The 18,004-nt window shown below is 44.2% G+C and overlaps 1 protein-coding gene across 1 annotated transcript in view; it reads left to right on the top strand.

Annotated features, from left to right (window-relative positions):
* Positions 1–18,004, top strand: part of RNF144B (ring finger protein 144B) — a 145,015-nt gene that overhangs the window by 103,478 nt on the left and 23,533 nt on the right. The window contains exon 4 of the mRNA XM_033934960.1: positions 17,534–17,594. Within this exon, the coding sequence (XP_033790851.1) occupies positions 17,534–17,594 (61 nt within the window). The remainder of the gene's footprint in view (positions 1–17,533; positions 17,595–18,004) is intronic.

Below are 18,004 nucleotides of genomic sequence, written 5' to 3'. Positions count from 1 at the left end.
GAAGAAATGCATTTCTCTTTTTTTCTCTGGTAGTGTACTACATTCAGAGTCTGGCATCATGGATTTCAGTTGTGCTTTGTATATTAGGACATTTAATTTGTGGTTCTGTATTTGCATAGGGTTCATTGTATAACCAAGGCCAGGTGTTCTGGTAGGAATGAATGTTGAGAAGTGGAATTGGTATCATGACTCCAAATACAGTATAATCTCGTTATAACGGACTCGCTTATAACGGAATATCATTTATAGCGGACAAGGTCCGCTGGTCCTGGCTGTGTGCCTTTATAAACATGCAGAAAAGCATCGCATATAGCGAACTCCCATATAACGGAATTTCGCATGTAACGGACAAACAATTTGGTCCCCAGAGCTGCTTTTAGCTGTAGTTTTGTTCGGCTATAATGAACATGCAGGCTCCGCCGACAAGGTGCGTGGTGTGCCGGTGATATAGTATCAAAATGCAGCCCAGAAGAAAATGACAGATTATTTTTCTTTCCAGTACAGTACGACATAATGCTTTAGAACATCTTTTAGTGTTCAGGTTTTGCAATCATTTCGTGCCATACCAAATGTTTTGCTGAGTTTTGTTATTGGTGTTGCTGATATGCTTGTCCAATGACTATTGTTTCAAGTTGACCTAAATAAAGTTTAAAAAAAATGGAACTGTGGATATAACAGACTCTGGATATAATGGACTGTTTTGCCTGGTCCCTTGAAGTCCGTTATAGCGAAATTATACTGTAGGAAGATATTTGTCAGCTCTCCTTCAGCCCTTTTTGACCCAAAACAGCCTTTGCTTAAAAATTAATGAAAACCACTGCTCTACAGCATGGAGCTTGGTCATCCTGAAAGAAGTAATCTCTGAGAAACAATTGCTGAGCTGATGGTAACATGCACTTGGTGTCAGGGGCGGCTCAAGGTATTCTGCTTCCTCTACCCCCCGAATATCCAAAATGGGGGTGGAGCAAGGGCTGCCCCAATTATTTGGCCAGCTGCCTATGGCAGCAGCTTCTTAGAGGGTGCTAACTTCAGTAACACAGTAAATGACAGCAGAGCCTCATGCACCACTCCTTTTAGGCCCAGGTCCAGGGCTGGATTAAAGGGTAGGCCCAATAGGCATGTGCCTTGGGCCCGAAAACATCAAAGGGGCCCGTCGGTGTGCTATGACCAGGGCCGGCATTAGTGGAGGGCAAATAGGGCAACTGCACTGGGCCACACAGCTCCAGGGGGCCCTGCTGCCTGGGCATCTCTTCCCCTTGTCAAGCCATCTCCCTCCCTTCCTCTCACCTGTGCGGCGCTTTCCCAAACCAGTTTTCTCTCTCAGAGGGGCTCTGATGTGGCAGCCATTCTCATTAGTTGCACGCAGCTATCCCGAAGCTTCTCCTCTGATGGGAACTTTGGTTTTGGAAAGCATCCGCAAAGGTGAGGGGAAGGGAGGGGTAAGGGATAAGGATACGAGGTTGAGTGACATTTTAGGTTTATTTTATGGAGAAAGAGGGGGACAGATGCTGGATGGAAGTGGAGGGGGGAGGGTAAGAGAAGCGTACAGATACTGAATGGAAGTGGGGGGTGAGAGAGGGGGCAGACACTAAATGGAAGTGTGTGTGTGTTTGGGGGGGTGAGACAGACACTGAATGGAAGGGGGGTGAGACAGACACTGAATGGAAGGGGGGTGAAAGAGGGGAGCAGTCACTGAATGGAAGTGTGGGGGGGGGGTGAGAGAGGGGGACAGACTTTGAATGGAAGGGGGGGTGAGAGAAGGGAGCAGACACTGAATGGAAGTGGGGGTGAGAGAGGGGGATAGACACTGAATGGAAGGGGGTGAGAGGGTGGAGCAGACACTGAATAGAACTGGGGGGGTGAGAGAGGAGGACAGACACTGGAAGGAAGTGGAGAGGAGAAAGAAAAAAGGGCACATGCTGGATTGGAGGAAGAGGATACAGTTAGATACTGGAAGGGGTGAGGGAAAGAGGTGGCAAGCTGTAGGTAGACAATGAAAGAGGGAAATTGAGGACTGAATAGTAGGAAAGAATTAGGCAGAGGCAGAAAATAATTTGAGAAGGAAGACCAGGGAAGTAAAGGAGGAAGGGAGAGGAGAGAGATTCCAGAGCATGGGGAGAAGGGGAGGAGACAGATACCAGATCTGGGGGGAGGAAAGGAGGAAGTAGACAGATACCAGATCTGAGGGGAGGAAAGGAGGAGAGAAATGCTAAAATCTGCTGGAAGGGAGGAAGAGATGGAAGGGAAGAAGACAGATGTCACACCAGGGGGGGAATGGAGGGAAGTAGATGGATGTCAGACCAATGGGGGGTTGGGGGATAAGGAGAGATGGAAGGGAGAGACAGACAGTTTCTGGAAGAGGCATAGAAAGATAGCAGATGCCATATGGAAGAGGCAGAGAGAGGGCAGACAGTGGATGGAAGGAAGAGAATGATGAGAAGATGAAAGCAGAAACCAGACAACAAAGGTAGAAAAAAAAATTCTGTTTCTTTTATTTATTTCTGTTTGTTTTAGGATAAAGTATTATTATAGCTGTGTTGATAAATGTTTATAAATAGAAATAAGGTGATCCTTTTTATTGATCTAATTTTAATACATTTTCTACTAATTCAGAGACCAAAACTCCCTTCCTCAGGACAGGGCAGGGATGCTATAACAGCAGTATAGGTTACTGACCTGAAGAAGGAGGTTTTAACATCTGAAAGCTAATTGAGAAATTTATTAGTCCAATAAAATGACAGGCACTAAATTTTCTCCCCGCCATGCCCTATGCCTCCTACCCAAATGCAGAGAAAACCAAAAAAACTCTGGAGTGACGATGTTCCCAAATGGACTTTATTTGAAAGTATCAAAGTTCCAAAGGTACACTAAAATCATCCACATAAAATAATTCCATCCACATAAAAGTAAACTATCCACATAAGAGCCTTAAAGGACCTAGAGATACAGGACCCAACACGGTCCGCGCTTCGACAAAAAGTCTTCTTCAGGGATCCCTGGGGGTCCTATAAAGGTGTGTACGTGGGAAACAATTTTATGGTGAACCGGAAGTGAGACACTGCTTGCATTTGCAATGGAAAAAGCTAGGTCCTTTAAGGCTCTTATGTGGATGATTTACTTTTATGTGGATGGAATTTTTTTATGTGGATGATTTTAGTGTACCTTTGGAACTTTGATACTTTCAAATAAAGTCCATTTGGGAACATCGTCACTCCACAGAGTTTTTTTTTGTTTTCTCTGGATTTTCTTCTTTGTGAATATTTTGGGGTCAATTCCTTTTGTTTTTTCCTACCCAAATGCAAAATATAAATTGGTGGGCTTCCCAAAGCCCTGCCAGCTGAAGATCTCTTCTAGGAAGGAAGGAGAGATTTGTTCAGAGATGTTTGGAGGTTGCATAGAAGAAAAACTGTACACTGGCACTGGTATGGTAATCTTTATTATTTGTTTTGAATTTTAAAATAAAAGTAAAAAAAGAAATAAAGTGGAAATAAAGAAGTAAATAAGAAAACAGGTAGATAAATGGGAGCGGGGGCAAGGGGTAGGTCAAGGTGGGGTGGGGTGAGGCAAGGGGCCCAGTGTACTTGTGTGCCTAGGGATCCTCAAAGAATTAATCCTGCCCTGCCCGACCCATGTTTAAAGCAAAACAATAGATCTCTGCCAGACAAACTCAAAAAAACATGTTTCTCGACACACATAATGTAAAATGTTTTTCAGCAAAAATGCAAAGGATATATATAATGCTCAAACAACAAGGAGCAAGATGAGAAAGAAAACAAAAGAAAAGCTCAGTTTATCACACCATAATAAAATTAGTTATATGGGAGTTGATATTCTACCTCCTCACAACATGCAGATTTATTTATTTAAAAATGCTTCAATAAAACAATAACATAGACCTACAATACATAAACATAAAAGCAACCTCACCTTGGGACTGTAATACTAATAACAGATTAAACTGAATAGTGTCACTCAAACAATACTGTTTTAATTAATTTCCTGAAGCTTAATAATAAGGTTGGAGCTCTCTTTACTTCAAGCGACAAGGTGTTCCACAACACACCTTGCACTGCTAACATGACTCCCTAATCTCACCTGCTTCAAAGAACTAGAACATTTCTCCATGGAAGTCACCATACACAAAAAAAAAAAAAAAATCCTGATTTTCGTGTTATCTGAGCAATAACAACACAAAGCTCTCCACTACCCGGCACATTGTGAAATGCAGAGCCTGAAAAGGGGCTCCATATTTTGTACTGAATACAGTACAAAGACATCTGCAATTAATATTTCCCAAAGCTAACATCTTTAATTAATACATTCCAAATAAAACACTTTATTCTATCTTTATTTTATGGACGGTTTCTTATTCTATTATACTGGTTCCAGTTACTTGTCTGCTTTCCTGTCTTTCTTCTGTTTCCAGTGGCTGTTGTCTTTTTCAATTCTCTTCTCTCCTCCTGCCTTGTTCCATCAATATGCAGTCATATTGATTTTCCTTTTTAGCTCTTTCCTTCCTTTTCTGTCCCTGTTCACTCAAATTTCACCCTACTCCTTTCCATTTTTCATCTACCTATCATCTTTATCTCCTTCACTCTAGCCCTGCCTTTTCCCATCTTGCCCCTTCCCCAGCCTCCTATTTCCATCTCTCTCTTTCTCTCTCTCTCCCCATTTTCCCCTTCCACTGTCCATCTCTCGCTCACCATTTTCCCCTCCACCAAGTTGATCTCACCCCATTTTCCCCCTCCACCAAGTCTCCCTTTCCCCCTTTCACATTCTCTACCATCTCTCCATGACCCCCTTTCACCTCTTTTGCCATTTATCCCTTTCCTGCCTCTTCCATCCTCCCCGAAGTCTCTCTCTACCTATCCTCCTTCTGCCCCCCCCTGCCATCTCTCCCTGTCCACCTTCTAGCCCCTCTGTCCTCACCATCCATCTCCCAAATCTGACATCTCTCCCTCCCTCCCTTATCCCATCCCTGAGTCCTCTGGTTGTACCATTTTCCCTTTTCTGGAAAAGATTTGGTTCTATATTAATACCTTTCAAGTATTTAAATGTCGGTATTATATCTCCCTTGTACCTCCTATCCTCAAGAGTATACATATTCAGATCTTCCATTCTCTTCTCGTATGTCTTTTGGTACAAACCCCCTACCATTGATGTTGGAGCAGGGGAGGCCTAAAGGGCCATGGTCTCCCCAAAAATTAGCAATCGGAAGTATGGCTCTCTTGACTTTCCCACCTACCACCTCCGCACTACTGTAATTTAAAATCTTCAGGCAGCCGATGGCACAATAAAGAGATCCTCCTGCTGTCAGCCTGCCCCTGAAGTGTTCTTTCTTCAGCATCCTGCCTACTTGAGAAGAGGAGGTACTGCACTTCTGGGGCAGGCCGACAGCAGGAGGCTTGCTTCGTTTTGCCACTGGCTGCCCAAAGATTTTAAATTACAGCAGCAGGGAGGTGGTAGATAGGGGAGTCAGGAACTGGGGAGAGATCACACCACAGGCTCCAGCTGAGAAGGGGTGTGGCTGAGGTTGAGAATGAGGGAAGGACAGATGCTATTTGGGCTGGGAGGTTAGGAAGGTAGGAAAAGAAGGTTGCATGGGTGGGGTGGTGGGATGAGAGGGAAAGAGAGAAGCTGCCGGTGGGTGAGGGAAGAGAAAAGAGAATTGTTGGACATAGGTATGTGGAATAGGAGGGAAAGAGAGATGGTATACATGGGGAAAGGAAGAAAGAGGGAAAATTGTTGGACATGATAGTGGTGGGAGTAAGGAGGGAGAAATGTTACACTGGGAGGGAGGAGAGATGACTCAAAGAAGGGAGATGTGTCTAAAATATGTCTAGATTGTATTTGATTTTTCAAAACCTGACGCCTCAGCCCCACCACTCCACCGCAATGTTCAGTTTAAAAAGCGGGAAGTTTAATGTGGGTGCCTCATCATTGGCTGTCGGTTCTGTAACGTTATTTAAATTGTTGTCATTTTTAATTTTTGCTTTTTATTTTTTGTTTTTTATTTTCGATTCTAAATAGACTTTAAAAAACTTTAAGAAATAAATATTCCAAGACTCTTCGATTTTTGAATGTCATGGTGTAAACTCTAAAAGTTTTTTATATACTTATCTCAGCATAAACCCAGGGAGTCAGACCCGACATGTTTCACAAAGATGGAGACCCTTGATAAAACACATCTTTGTGAAACATGTCGGGTCTGACTCCCTGGGTTTATGCTGAGATAAGTATATAAAAAACTTTTAGAGTTTACACCATGACATTCAAAAATCGAAGAGTCTTGGAATATTTATTTCTTAAAGTTTTTTAAAGTCTATTTAGAATCGAAAATAAAAAACAAAAAGCAAAAATTAAAAATGACAACAATTTAAATAACGTTACAGAACCGACAGCCAATGATGAGGCACCCACATTAAACTTCCCGCTTTTTAAACTGAACATTGCGGTGGAGTGGTGGGGCTGAGGCGTCAGGTTTTGAAAAATCAAATACAATCTAGACATATTTTAGACACATATTGATTGTTATTAGTCTGGATTATATCAAACAATACTTTTGCCACACGGTTTGCAAGCTCAAAGAAGGGAGAGACATCAGATAGAGAATGACACATGGAAAATAATTGTCCCTGTCCCCACCCCATGCTCGGCCTCGTCCCTGCCCCATGACCATGAGCTCGGTCCCTGTCCCATCCCCGCAAGCCATCTGATGCCAAACGCACAATCCTCGAATAGTTATGATTGTATACTGAACATTTTATTAAAGTATAAAAAGAAACAATATTCTGTACAATTGTCATTTATAAACACAAATAATACACATAACAAGGATCAACAAAACCCCTCTCTCCCCTCCCCTTCACAAATATCCCTTCGACTATCGAGAAAACTGAATAAGCCAGATTATTACAGAATGCTACACAGAAAAATCATGCTAACAGAATACCACAGTCACACATGACAGGAATAGTGCTAGGTGAGTGCAAGTAGGGCAACTGCCACCTGGTCAGAGAGAGCCCTATGCCAGCTGGAAGCTAAAGAAGCATTGACTGGGCTTTGTGGTCCTCAGTTATGTCTAACACCAGCTCTAGCAGGATGCATATTTCAAATTTGATATATTCTAATAACAAAATAGAAAATAAAATTATTTTTTCTACCTTTTGTTGTCTTGTCATTTTATTCTTCAAATCATGTTGGTCTCAGTTGCTGGTCTCTGTTTCTTTTGTCTTCTCTTAACTCACTTGCCAGGGTCACCTAACTATTTGACATTTCTTCTTTCTCCATGCTCACCCTCCATCTTCTACCTCTATGAATGTATTGTTCCCCATGTTCATCATCTCCATTCTCTATGTCTCCTATACGTCCCTTTCTAGTATTTTCCCTGTGCTCATTTTACCATTCTATGATCCCCTCCTCCTGTGTACATGGCATGGGGAAAGAGAGAGAGAGAGAGATCCAGGCTGCATCTCTCCCATTCCCTTTACTGCCACATCCAACATTTCTCCCTCTCTCATTCCCCGGATCATGTGCAGCATTTTTCACCACTGCCTACCATCCCCATGCTCAACATTTCTCCTTCTATCACCTCTCTCCAGCACCATGCCACACCTCTCCCTCTATCACTATGTCCAAATTTCCTCCCCCTTGCATCCCCTTCAATCTGTCCCTCTGTTCCCTCTCCACCACCATATCCAACATTTCTCCCTCTCATACGTCTCTTCCCCATGTATCTCTACCTCACTCCTCTCACTCTCTCTCATTCTTCCTTTCCCCATGTGCACCATCTCTTTCCCTTTCACTCACACACTCATGTCCAACAATTCTTCCTTTCTATTCTCTCCTTCCCTTGTGTCCCAAGTTAGTGCCCCCTTCTTCCCTCCCTTCTTTATGTGTCCCGAGTTCATGCCCCACTCCCTGCCTTCCAGCTTTTGTCCCAAATTCATGCCCCTCCTATGTCCCAATGCATTCCTTCCACTACTCCTTTCTCCCTTTGTACCACATTGATATCCCCTCTCTCCCTTAATTGTTCCATTCAGGGCCACACTTGCTCCCTTCAAAGCTGTCCAGCTGGGCTGCTCCTTTCTGCCTTCAGCAGCACTTGTTTGCAGGGACACGGGCAGTGGCTCTTGTTCGCTGCATGTGGATTATCCGGAGGTCACTCTCTGACGTCAGGAGAGATGGCTTCTGGGCCAGCCATGTGCAGCATGCAAGAGCCACTGCCCGTGTCCCTGCAAAGAGCAAGTTTGGCTGAAGGCAGGAAGAGCAGCCCACCTGAAAGAACTGTTGAGGTAACTGGAATCCCCGGCTGACCCTGAAGGCTTCCCTCCGATGTCAGCTCTGACACTGAAGGGAAGCCTTCAGGGTCAGTTTTGGTGGAGGGGGGCATGCAGCTGAAAGGCAGGAAAGAGGAACAAGCAGTGGATTTCCCCAGGCCATCTCAATAATGACCTATGGACTTCTCTTTTAGGAAATTATCCAAACCTTTTTTAAACCCTGCTAAGGTAACTGATTTCACCGCATTCTGTGGCAACAAATTCCAGAGTTTAAGCATACGTTGTGTGAAAAAATATTTTCTCCAGTTTTAAATCTACTACTTAGTAGCTTCATCGCATGCCCCCTAGTCCTAGTATGTTTGGAGATTAAACAAGTGATTCACATCTACCCTTTCCACTCCACTGCAGCTTGTTTAACTAGGGCTTCTCTCTCGTTTTTTTGTGTATGAAGAAAGCAAGCCTAGTGAATTATGCCCGTTACCTGACTTTTTCTTTTCTGCTGTATCATTTTCCTTCTTTGTGCCCTGGATTGCAGTTATCACCAGAGTGGTTTAAGACAGCTAAAATTTCTTAACACTGATGTGCTGATTTAAACAAAGGAAATGAGATGATAGGTTAAATGTAAGAATTGTTTGGGAGCTTGAGACTTTGGGTTAAAGTTGTACACTGAATTTCTGTTCTGGTCAGGTGTTGGGTAATAAAAGGTGGGATAGGGATGAGCACTGAAGTAGATATATATATGTCCTTGCATTACTGAATTGTTAAAAGAATGTCCTATATAAAAAGATTTGAACTAAAGCAAGGAAATGGAACAACAAGGAAACAAATTGGCTCAATAGTTTCAGAGAAACAGCGTGCAAGGAAGTTCCACATTTTTATTTATATTATTTTTATGACTTTGTAATAACAAAACCATCAGCTGGAAAAGTACATTGTTGAAGATTTTTTTTTTAACTAGCCAGTGCTTTTATGTGCTGACTGAGTATTCACATCTGTGGAACTAACAACCACTGTACTGCTCAATTCTTTAAATTTTGTACTTTTTTTTTTCTCCTTCTTGCATAACAGATGTCCACACCATTGAAGAACATTTCAATATGTCTACCTGAAATATGTCTACCTGAAAAGTCAGCTGGCTTGTTTTCTCCTTGATTTCAGGCTGGGTGTCGCTTAAGAAAACTAAGGGCTCCTTTTACTAAGTTGCGAAAGCGTTTTTAGCACACGCAGAATTTTTGCGCACGCTAAACCCGGGCTACGCGGCTAGAACTAACGCCAGCTCAATGCTGGCGTTAGCGTCTAGCGCGCGGAGCAATTTTTCTTTCTGATATGCGCTAAAACCGCTAGCGCAGCTTTGTAAAAAGAGCCCTAAAAAGAATTTTGCCAAAACTACGACTGAAATCTCAAAACAAAAATTGGCAAACACTTCAAATCCCCTCTCGGGACAAACACTGGCAACTGACTCTCCTAAATAATTGGACATATCAGTATGGGCCAAAAAAATGAATTAAATGAATAAATACTTTTAAGGCTCCAGGCAGGAAACTTATGGGTGACCAGCACCAAATTAGTGAACTGAAATAAGTCCCACCCTGTACTCGAGAGGGTTCAGAAGAGAGTGACACATTTGATAAAAGGTATGGAAAACCCTTCATACGCTGAAAGATTAGAGAGAATGGGGCTATTTTCGCTGGAGAAGCGGAGACTTAGAGGGGACATGATAGAGACTTATAAGATCACAAAGGGCATAGAGAAAGTGGAGAGGGACAGATTCTTCAAACTTTCGACAACTACAAGAACGAGAGGGCATTCGGAAAAATTAAAAGGGGATAGATTTAGAACCAATGCTAGGAAGTTCTTCTTCACCCAATGGGTGGTAGACACCTGGAATGCGCTTCCAGAGGGAGTGATAGGACAGGATATGGTATTGGAGTTCAAGAAGAGATTGGACAATTTTCTGAAGGAAAAGGGTATAGAAGGGTATAGATAGAGGGCTACTATACAGGTCCTGGACCTGATGAGCCGCCGCGTGAGCGGACTGCTGGGCACAATGGACCTCTGGTCTGACCCAGCAGAGGCACGGCTTATGTTCTTATGTTCTTATCATATAGCCCATAGAAAAATTTAATGGTGAAATACCAGTGAAACAAACACTCAGTGTGAGTGCTGGGAGGGGAGAGAAGGGGGAAAAAAACGTATCAAAAATCCATCCCCTAAATATTGCAATCACAAATTTAAAATACTTTGGGCTCCTTTTACAAAGGTGCGCTAGCGTTTTTAGCGCACGCACCGGATTGGCGCGCGCTACCTGAAAAACTACCGCCCGCGCAAGAGGAGGCGGTAGCGGCTAGCGCACGTGGCATTTTAGCGCGCGCTATTCCGCGCGTTAAGGTCCTAACACACCTTTGTAAAAGGAGCCCTTTGTATATCAATCTCAAAAACTAGATGAACAATAATGTCCAAAAGGAATCCCAGAGGGTTCCTGTCACGGCTCGACAGAGCTCCGTTTCGATACTTCCTCAGGAGCTGAGACATATAAATTAGATCACATCTGGAAACATTAAAAAAGTATCCTCTTTTTTTTTCTTTGTTTTATTTCTATTTAGCTCCTTTAAGCCTTCCCCCAAATGCAGTGGCACATTTTCTGGTTGGAGAGGCCAAATAAATCAATCTCAGGCCCTCCCCCCAGTTTAAGAAGCTGCTTTGGGCAAAACATTGGTGGAGCCCTGGCCCTTGTGGCTCACCTCATTCTGCTGCCTATGCTATTCATTTTGTCTTTGTGTCTAGCTCTATGTAACTCTTGTACATGCTGTAGAAATCATGATCATAAACAACATTTCCTCCTCTCTGTCATGAATCCAACACACGGCATGGTTTCTTGGAGAACACATGCTACCCTAGACCCGCCAGGCCAGGAGGGTAGTAAATGGGGAGATGGCCAGATGGCAAATGGGTGCCAAGGCTGCAAAGGTGACCCTGGATATTGGGGATAACAGAGAAAAAGAAACTCTTTTCTACTTTTGGATTAACATGTAGTGCAGTAGAGAATGCTGAACAGTCCTGGGAGGAATGCCAAATGGGGGCCATTCCATTCCATTCTAATTGGCATTTTAATCAACCAAGTCAAAATTGCCCCTTGGAACACTTAGATGCACTGCTTTGACCCTCAAGTACAGAGAGTACGTTACAAATTTGCTCATAAAATTGAAAGAAGCACCTTCACAACGTATGCATTTTGGTTTTGTTCCATTAAATAATAAAAGGGATACTCTGCCTACCCATTAGCCCTAGAAACCTGTTTGTTGAGATTTTGTTGTGATCCTGCCAAATGAGGGAAGATTCGAAATGGCCTGTTCCTGTACTCAAATTAACTTAGACTATAAAAACAAAGAATGCCTCAAGTCTAAGGCAGACTGAGAACAATTTTTTTTAATGAACGTACGGATGTTTCAAAGTCTGACACATTTTCAGATTGCTTGATTATATTTTCTGTCATTTGTGTCCTGAACAAATAAGCAGCCTGGGTATGAATTGTGGCTTCATATAAGAGTGATTGTTCACATAATCAGCGCAATCATATTTATATAATAACGCAGAAAGAAATTGAGGAACCCTCAAAAGGGATGACTTAGAGCTCCATACTATCATTAGAAATGTGAAATTATGCAAAAGATATTTTTATTATTGTGCACATGAATGCATAGATTTTTTTTGGGTGTAAACATTTGGCACATTTTCAGAAGTACCCCAGAGAATTTACGCATTTTCATTGGCACCTGGCCTTGACCACACAAGCATTTTGGGGGTTCGCTGATTGTCCAGCTCTCTTTGTTGTGAACCACCTAGAAGTCGCACGATTGTGGCGGTATAGATGAATATTATTATTATTATTATTAATTTGCACTCATAAGCACATGAATTGAGGAGTTTGTATATGAATGGAAACCTTTCCTCAACCATGTCCCCAGAAATGCCTCTGCTGAGCTAGGTATAGTTAACTGTGTACAGGCTGTACATGTGTAACTTTAGGTGCCTATCTAGCAGGAAATTTGATAAAAAACCAATTTCTTCAAGAAAAGCACTAGTTAGATCACAGAAGTTCTTTGGAAAATTACTCTGCCTTCTTCAGTTTTCACTGTTAACAAGAATATCAACTGCACTAGGGAAACAGGATTTGTAGAAGCTGTGAGGGACTGCTTCATGGAGCAACTAGTCAGGGAACCGACGCGAGGGAGTGCTACTCTTGACCTCATCCTAAACGGATTAGGGGGGCCTGCAAGAGGGGTAGAAGTGGGAGGACCACTAGGCAACAGTGACCACAACGCGATCAGATTCACATTAGAAAGGGGGACACCCACAGGAAGGAGGACCGCAACGACTGCGCTCAATTTCAGGAAAGGGAACTATGCTGCTATGAGGGAAATGGTGGGGAGGAAGCTCAGAAACATCCTTATGATGGAGACTGTAGGAAGCGCCTGGACCCTATTCAGGGACACCCTGCAGGAAGCACAAAGAAAGTACGTCCCCAGTTTCAGAAAAGGCGGCAAGAACAAGCGGTCAAAGGACCCGGTTTGGATCTCAACAGAAGTAAAGAGGGCAATAAATGACAAAAAAGTATCCTTCCGGCGATGGAAAAAGGACCCAACGGAGGAAAATCACCAGGCGCACAGGAAATGCCAAAAGGAATGCCACCGAGAGGTTAGAAAATACTTAATAAAAATTATTGAACTTAGAAAAGCAAAAGGGAAATATGAAGAGGGGCTGGCCAGGGAGGCGAAAAACTTCAAGGCATTCTTCAGTTACGTAAAGGGGAAGCGACCAGCGAGAGAGGAGGTGGGGCCGTTGGACGATGGGGATAGGAAGGGAGTGATTAAGGAGGATAAACAGGTAGCTGAGAGGTTGAACACGTTCTTCTCGTCGGTTTTCACGAGAGAAGACACATCTAGTATACCGGACTCAGAGGAACTCATGAGCGGGGAACAGGCTGAAAAATTGGAACACATAGAGGTAAGTAAGGAGGATGTCCTCAAACAGATAGACAGGTTAAAATGCGGCAAATCGCCGGGCCCGGACGGGATCCACCCAAGGGTTCTGAAGGAACTAAGACAAGAAATAGCGGGCACAATCCAGCATGTTTGCAACCTATCCTTGAAAACAGGAGAGGTACCAGAGGACTGGAAATTGGCGAATGTCACACCTATCTTCAAGAAGGGATCGAGGGGTGACCCCGGGAACTACAGGCCGGTGAGCCTGACTTCAATTACAGGGAAGATGGTGGAAGCTATGATCAAGGACAGTATTTGCGAGCACATCGAGAGAAATGGCCTACTGAGAACAAGCCAGCATGGATTCTGTAAGGGAAGGTCATGCTTAACAAACCTTCTGTACTTCTTCGAGGGAATAAGCAGTCGGGTGGATAATGGGGAACCTATAGACATCATTTACCTCGATTTTCAAAAGGCTTTCGACAAGGTGCCACACGAAAGGTTGCTTAGGAAGCTGTGGAACCACGGGGTGGGAGGGGATGTGCACAGATGGATCAAGCACTGGTTGTCGGGTAGACTGCAAAGGGTCGGAGTGAAGGGCCAATATTCTGACTGGCAGGGAGTCACGAGCGGTGTGCCACAGGGATCGGTGCTGGGGCCGTTACTCTTCAACATATTTATCAATGACCTGGAAAAGGAGGCAAAGTGCGAGGTTATAAAATTTGCAGACGATACCAAACTGTGCGGTAGAGTTAGGTCCAGGGAGGAGTGTGAGGACCTGCAAAGGGACCTGGACAAGCTGGAAGACTGGGCAAACAAATGGCAAATGCGCTTTAACGTGGAAAAATGCAAGGTCATGCATATAGGGAAAAAGAACCCGTTGTTCAACTACAAATTGGGGGGGGCATTGTTGGGAGACAGCAGACTTGAAAGAGACTTGGGTGTGCTGGTGGATGCATCACTGAAGACATCTGCACAGTGTGCAGCAGCCTCGAAAAAAGCCAACAGGATGCTGGGCATCATAAAGAAGGGCATAACAACCAGAACACGGGAAGTCATCATGCCATTGTATCGAGCGATGGTGCGTCCACATCTGGAATACTGCGTTCAGTATTGGTCGCCGCACCTCAAGAAGGACATGGCGGTACTTGAGAGAGTCCAAAGGAGAGCAACGAAACTGGTAAAGGGGCTGGAACACTGCCCATACGCCGAGAGATTGGATAGGCTGGGGCTCTTCTCTCTGGAAAAAAGGAGGCTCAGGGGAGATATGATAGAGACCTTCAAGATCATGAGGGGCATAGAGAGGGTGGATAGGGACAGATTCTTCAGACTGAAGGGGACAACAAGTACGAGGGGGCATTCGGAGAAACTGAAGGGAGATAGGTTCAAAACAAATGCAAGGAAGTTTTTTTTCACCCAAAGGGTCGTGGACACATGGAATGCGCTACCGGAGGAAGTGATCAGGCAGAGTACGGTACAGGGATTCAAACAGGGATTGGACGGATTCCTGAGGGATAAAGGGATCGTGGGATACTGAGAGAGATGCTGGGATGTAACACAGGTATAGAAAGCTAACCAGGTAATAAGTATAGAAACCCAACAGGTCGTACATGTGCAAGACCGGAGGGTTAGGACTACGATGGGAAGATAGGACTTAAATGAGAAACCAAGGTGGCAAGGGAGCCCCTTCTGGTGATGCAGACAGGTCGTGACCTGTTTGGGCCGCCGCGGGAGCGGACTGCCGGGCAGGATGGACCTATGGTCTGACCCGGCGGAGGCACTGCTTATGTTCTTATGTTCTTATGTTTATCTCAGGTTCAAGATGGGCAGGTATTTCTTTACTGTCCCTGTTCTAAGTGCTGCATGAAAGTTACATTGGGCCCAATATTCAGCTGGTGGCAAGCAATGATTCGCTGACTGCCTCTGGCATTAAACCTGGAAATTCGGTACTGGGCCATTTCTGGGCTCTGGCATGGAATGTCCAGTATAGGGAGCTGGCTAAAACATTGCCGGTTAAGTGTGATGACTACAATTTATGCGGTCCTATTTATGCAGTTATCATAACCGGTTAAATATTAAAGATCAGCACAGTAACTGGCTAAGCACCATCTCTGTCCCCAGAGTGCCCCCCCAAATAAGAACTTAAAAATTGCCATCTTGGGACAGACCGAAGGTCCATCAATCCCAGTATCCTGTTTCCAACAGTGGCTAACCCAGGTCCTAAGTACCTAGCTAGGTCCTAAGTACCAAAACAGATTTTATGCTGCTTATCCTAGGAATAAGCAGTGGATTACCCCAAATCATCTCAATAATGACATGTGGACTTCTCTTATAGGAAATTATCCAAGCCTTTTATAAACCCCACTAAACTAACTAATTTCACCATATTCTCTGGAAACAAATTCTGGAGTTTAATTACGGTATTTTTCGCTCCATAAGATGCACTTTTTCCCCCAAAAAAGTGGGTGGAAATAAGGGTACGTCTTATGGAGTGAATACTGCCCCCTCCCCGACCTTAAATCCTCCGGCAGTCCAGCGCTGTAGGGCAGGAGCTTTCAGCCTCCTGCACTTCCCTCTGGCTGACTCCCGAGCAGCAGAGTCAGAGCAGCGCAGAAGGTAGGCATGACCTTTTTGCTTCCTGCCTTGTCCCGCACCTCTCTGACTCTACCGCTGCCGCTCGGGAGACAGCGTTGGACCGTTGGAGGAATTAAGCTTCAGCTGTAGATTCGTATTCCCGCCTACGCTCTCTACTGCCACCGCTCTTCACTAGCACCTTCACTGGCGCTCTTCCTCTCGGCCCAAAGGGCTTTTGAGTTCGCTGAGCTCGAGCGCGAGAGAAATCAGGCTGCTGCTGAACTTGGGCTGCCAAAGTGAGATTTAGGTGCGCAAAAGGAGCTCTGGCACACGCTCGAAAAAGATTCACTTGGACACAAAAAGCTGCACCACTTGGGTGTGGGTGTGTGTGGGTGTGTGTGTGGGGGGGGGGGTTATGGGCATTTACAGAGCCAAACAAAGCCGGGTGTACTGCAGCTTCTTCCAGCTTCTTGTGTGTGTGAAATAAAGTGTTAAGATTTACCTTCTATTTTGCTACAGTTGGGAATTTCAAACGAGATTTCGAAAGAGCATTTGTTAGCAAATGTCAGATGCACATGGAGAGAGGTCATTTTGACCCTTGGTTTTGTGAGCTTTCAGGGTTGTTGGGGGTTTCCTCCCCCCCTTTTGTAAAGTGAAACCAGGCAGAGCTGCTGCTGCAGCAGAGTCCTGTAGCCTGGGAGGCAGAGAGGTGCTTGTAGGGATGCTGGTGCACTGGCTCTCTTGTTGCTCTTCTGCTGCTCTGGCGATGATTCAGGTTGCAAAATGTACAGAATAGGAGAGAAATGCTTTCGGGTGAGTATGGCACTTTTCTTTGCCTTCAGAGCCTTGGCTTGGGGGCTTCTTTAGGTTAAGCTTCTGCCATCATATTTGGGAACTTCGGTGCAAGGAGACTTGGAAACAATAGAAAGATCTTAGTAACAAGGCTGGAGCAGATGAAAATGCACTGCATTCAAAACATCAGTTTTTAGGCTTTTATTAAGGTGTGCATTTAGCGCTCGCTAAATCGGTTAGCGTACCTTAATTAAAGGACCCCCTAAGTATCTTAATTAAAAATTCTGCCCGCGATTTAGCCTATGTTTTAGATTTCGGCCCCTTATGTGATTGAGTTTGACACCTCTGAATTAAGGTAAGGGGGGGGCCCTGCCTGCCTCGGGGTGGGGGGCCCTGCCTGCTTGCCTGCCACTAGGCCTGCCTGCCTGTCACTAGGCCACTAGGTCAGCCTGCCCTGTTCTGGCCTGCCCTGTGCCCTGTCCTGGTCTGCCACCAGACCACCAGAGGAGGGACAAGGCGCAGAGCCTGGCAAGGAGTGTGGGGTTGGGTGCAGAACCTGGCAGGGAGAATTTGGTTCAGAATGTTTTTTTCTTGTTTTCCTCCTCTAAATCTAGGGTGCGTCTTAAGGTCAGGTGCGTCTTATGGAGCAAAAAATACAGTACATATGTGAAGAAATATTTTTTCTGGTTTTGGCTTGAGTGCTAACCAGGCATTTCAGGAGAACTATCCAGTTAAGTGCAACCTAAGTCCTACTGAAAATGACTGGTTATCCCTGGACAGGTGACATAAAACAGCCAGGAGTTTCTCCTGGCCATTTAAATCATTCTGAATATTGGGCCCATTGTTTCCCTATTTTAGAATAAATGAGAACTTAGCATAACATCAGTTCTTTATATTTCTTTGCAGATTGCCTCACTTATACCTGACGATCAGCTACGGTTGTACGAGAGATTAAAATTTGAACGAGGTATTATTTTTTTTTCTTTTGTGCAAATTTACCAAATGGTGGTTATTCAGCTGTTCACCTTTGTAACAGCATCAGAACATACATATTTCTAAGGGCTTGTGCGCAGAGAGGGTACTTTTTAAAAGTCATTTTCCTGTGGAAATGGCTATTTACCCAGTTAAAAAGGTTGTTTGGAAATTTCATACCACGTGCACACATAAATGCACAAGTCAGGCCACAGAGAGAGTACTTTTATCAGCATAGAGTGGAGGTGTTCCCAGTCATGAGAATAGAATGGGGATTGCTATGACATGCATACTTTTTACAATTTTCAAAACTAGGCACATTTTTTTTTGCCTGAAAACGTACCACAGAAAAAAAAAATAGATGCAAGTCTGTTTAGGTATTTTTTCCTCAAGGCAAATTCTAAG

The sequence above is a fragment of the Geotrypetes seraphini genome, chromosome 2 (assembly GCF_902459505.1).
Source record: "Geotrypetes seraphini chromosome 2, aGeoSer1.1, whole genome shotgun sequence".
NCBI lineage: Eukaryota > Metazoa > Chordata > Amphibia > Gymnophiona > Dermophiidae > Geotrypetes > Geotrypetes seraphini.
The sequence above is the reverse complement of the archived record's forward strand: the minus strand, read 5'-3'. Positions and strand labels throughout refer to the sequence as shown.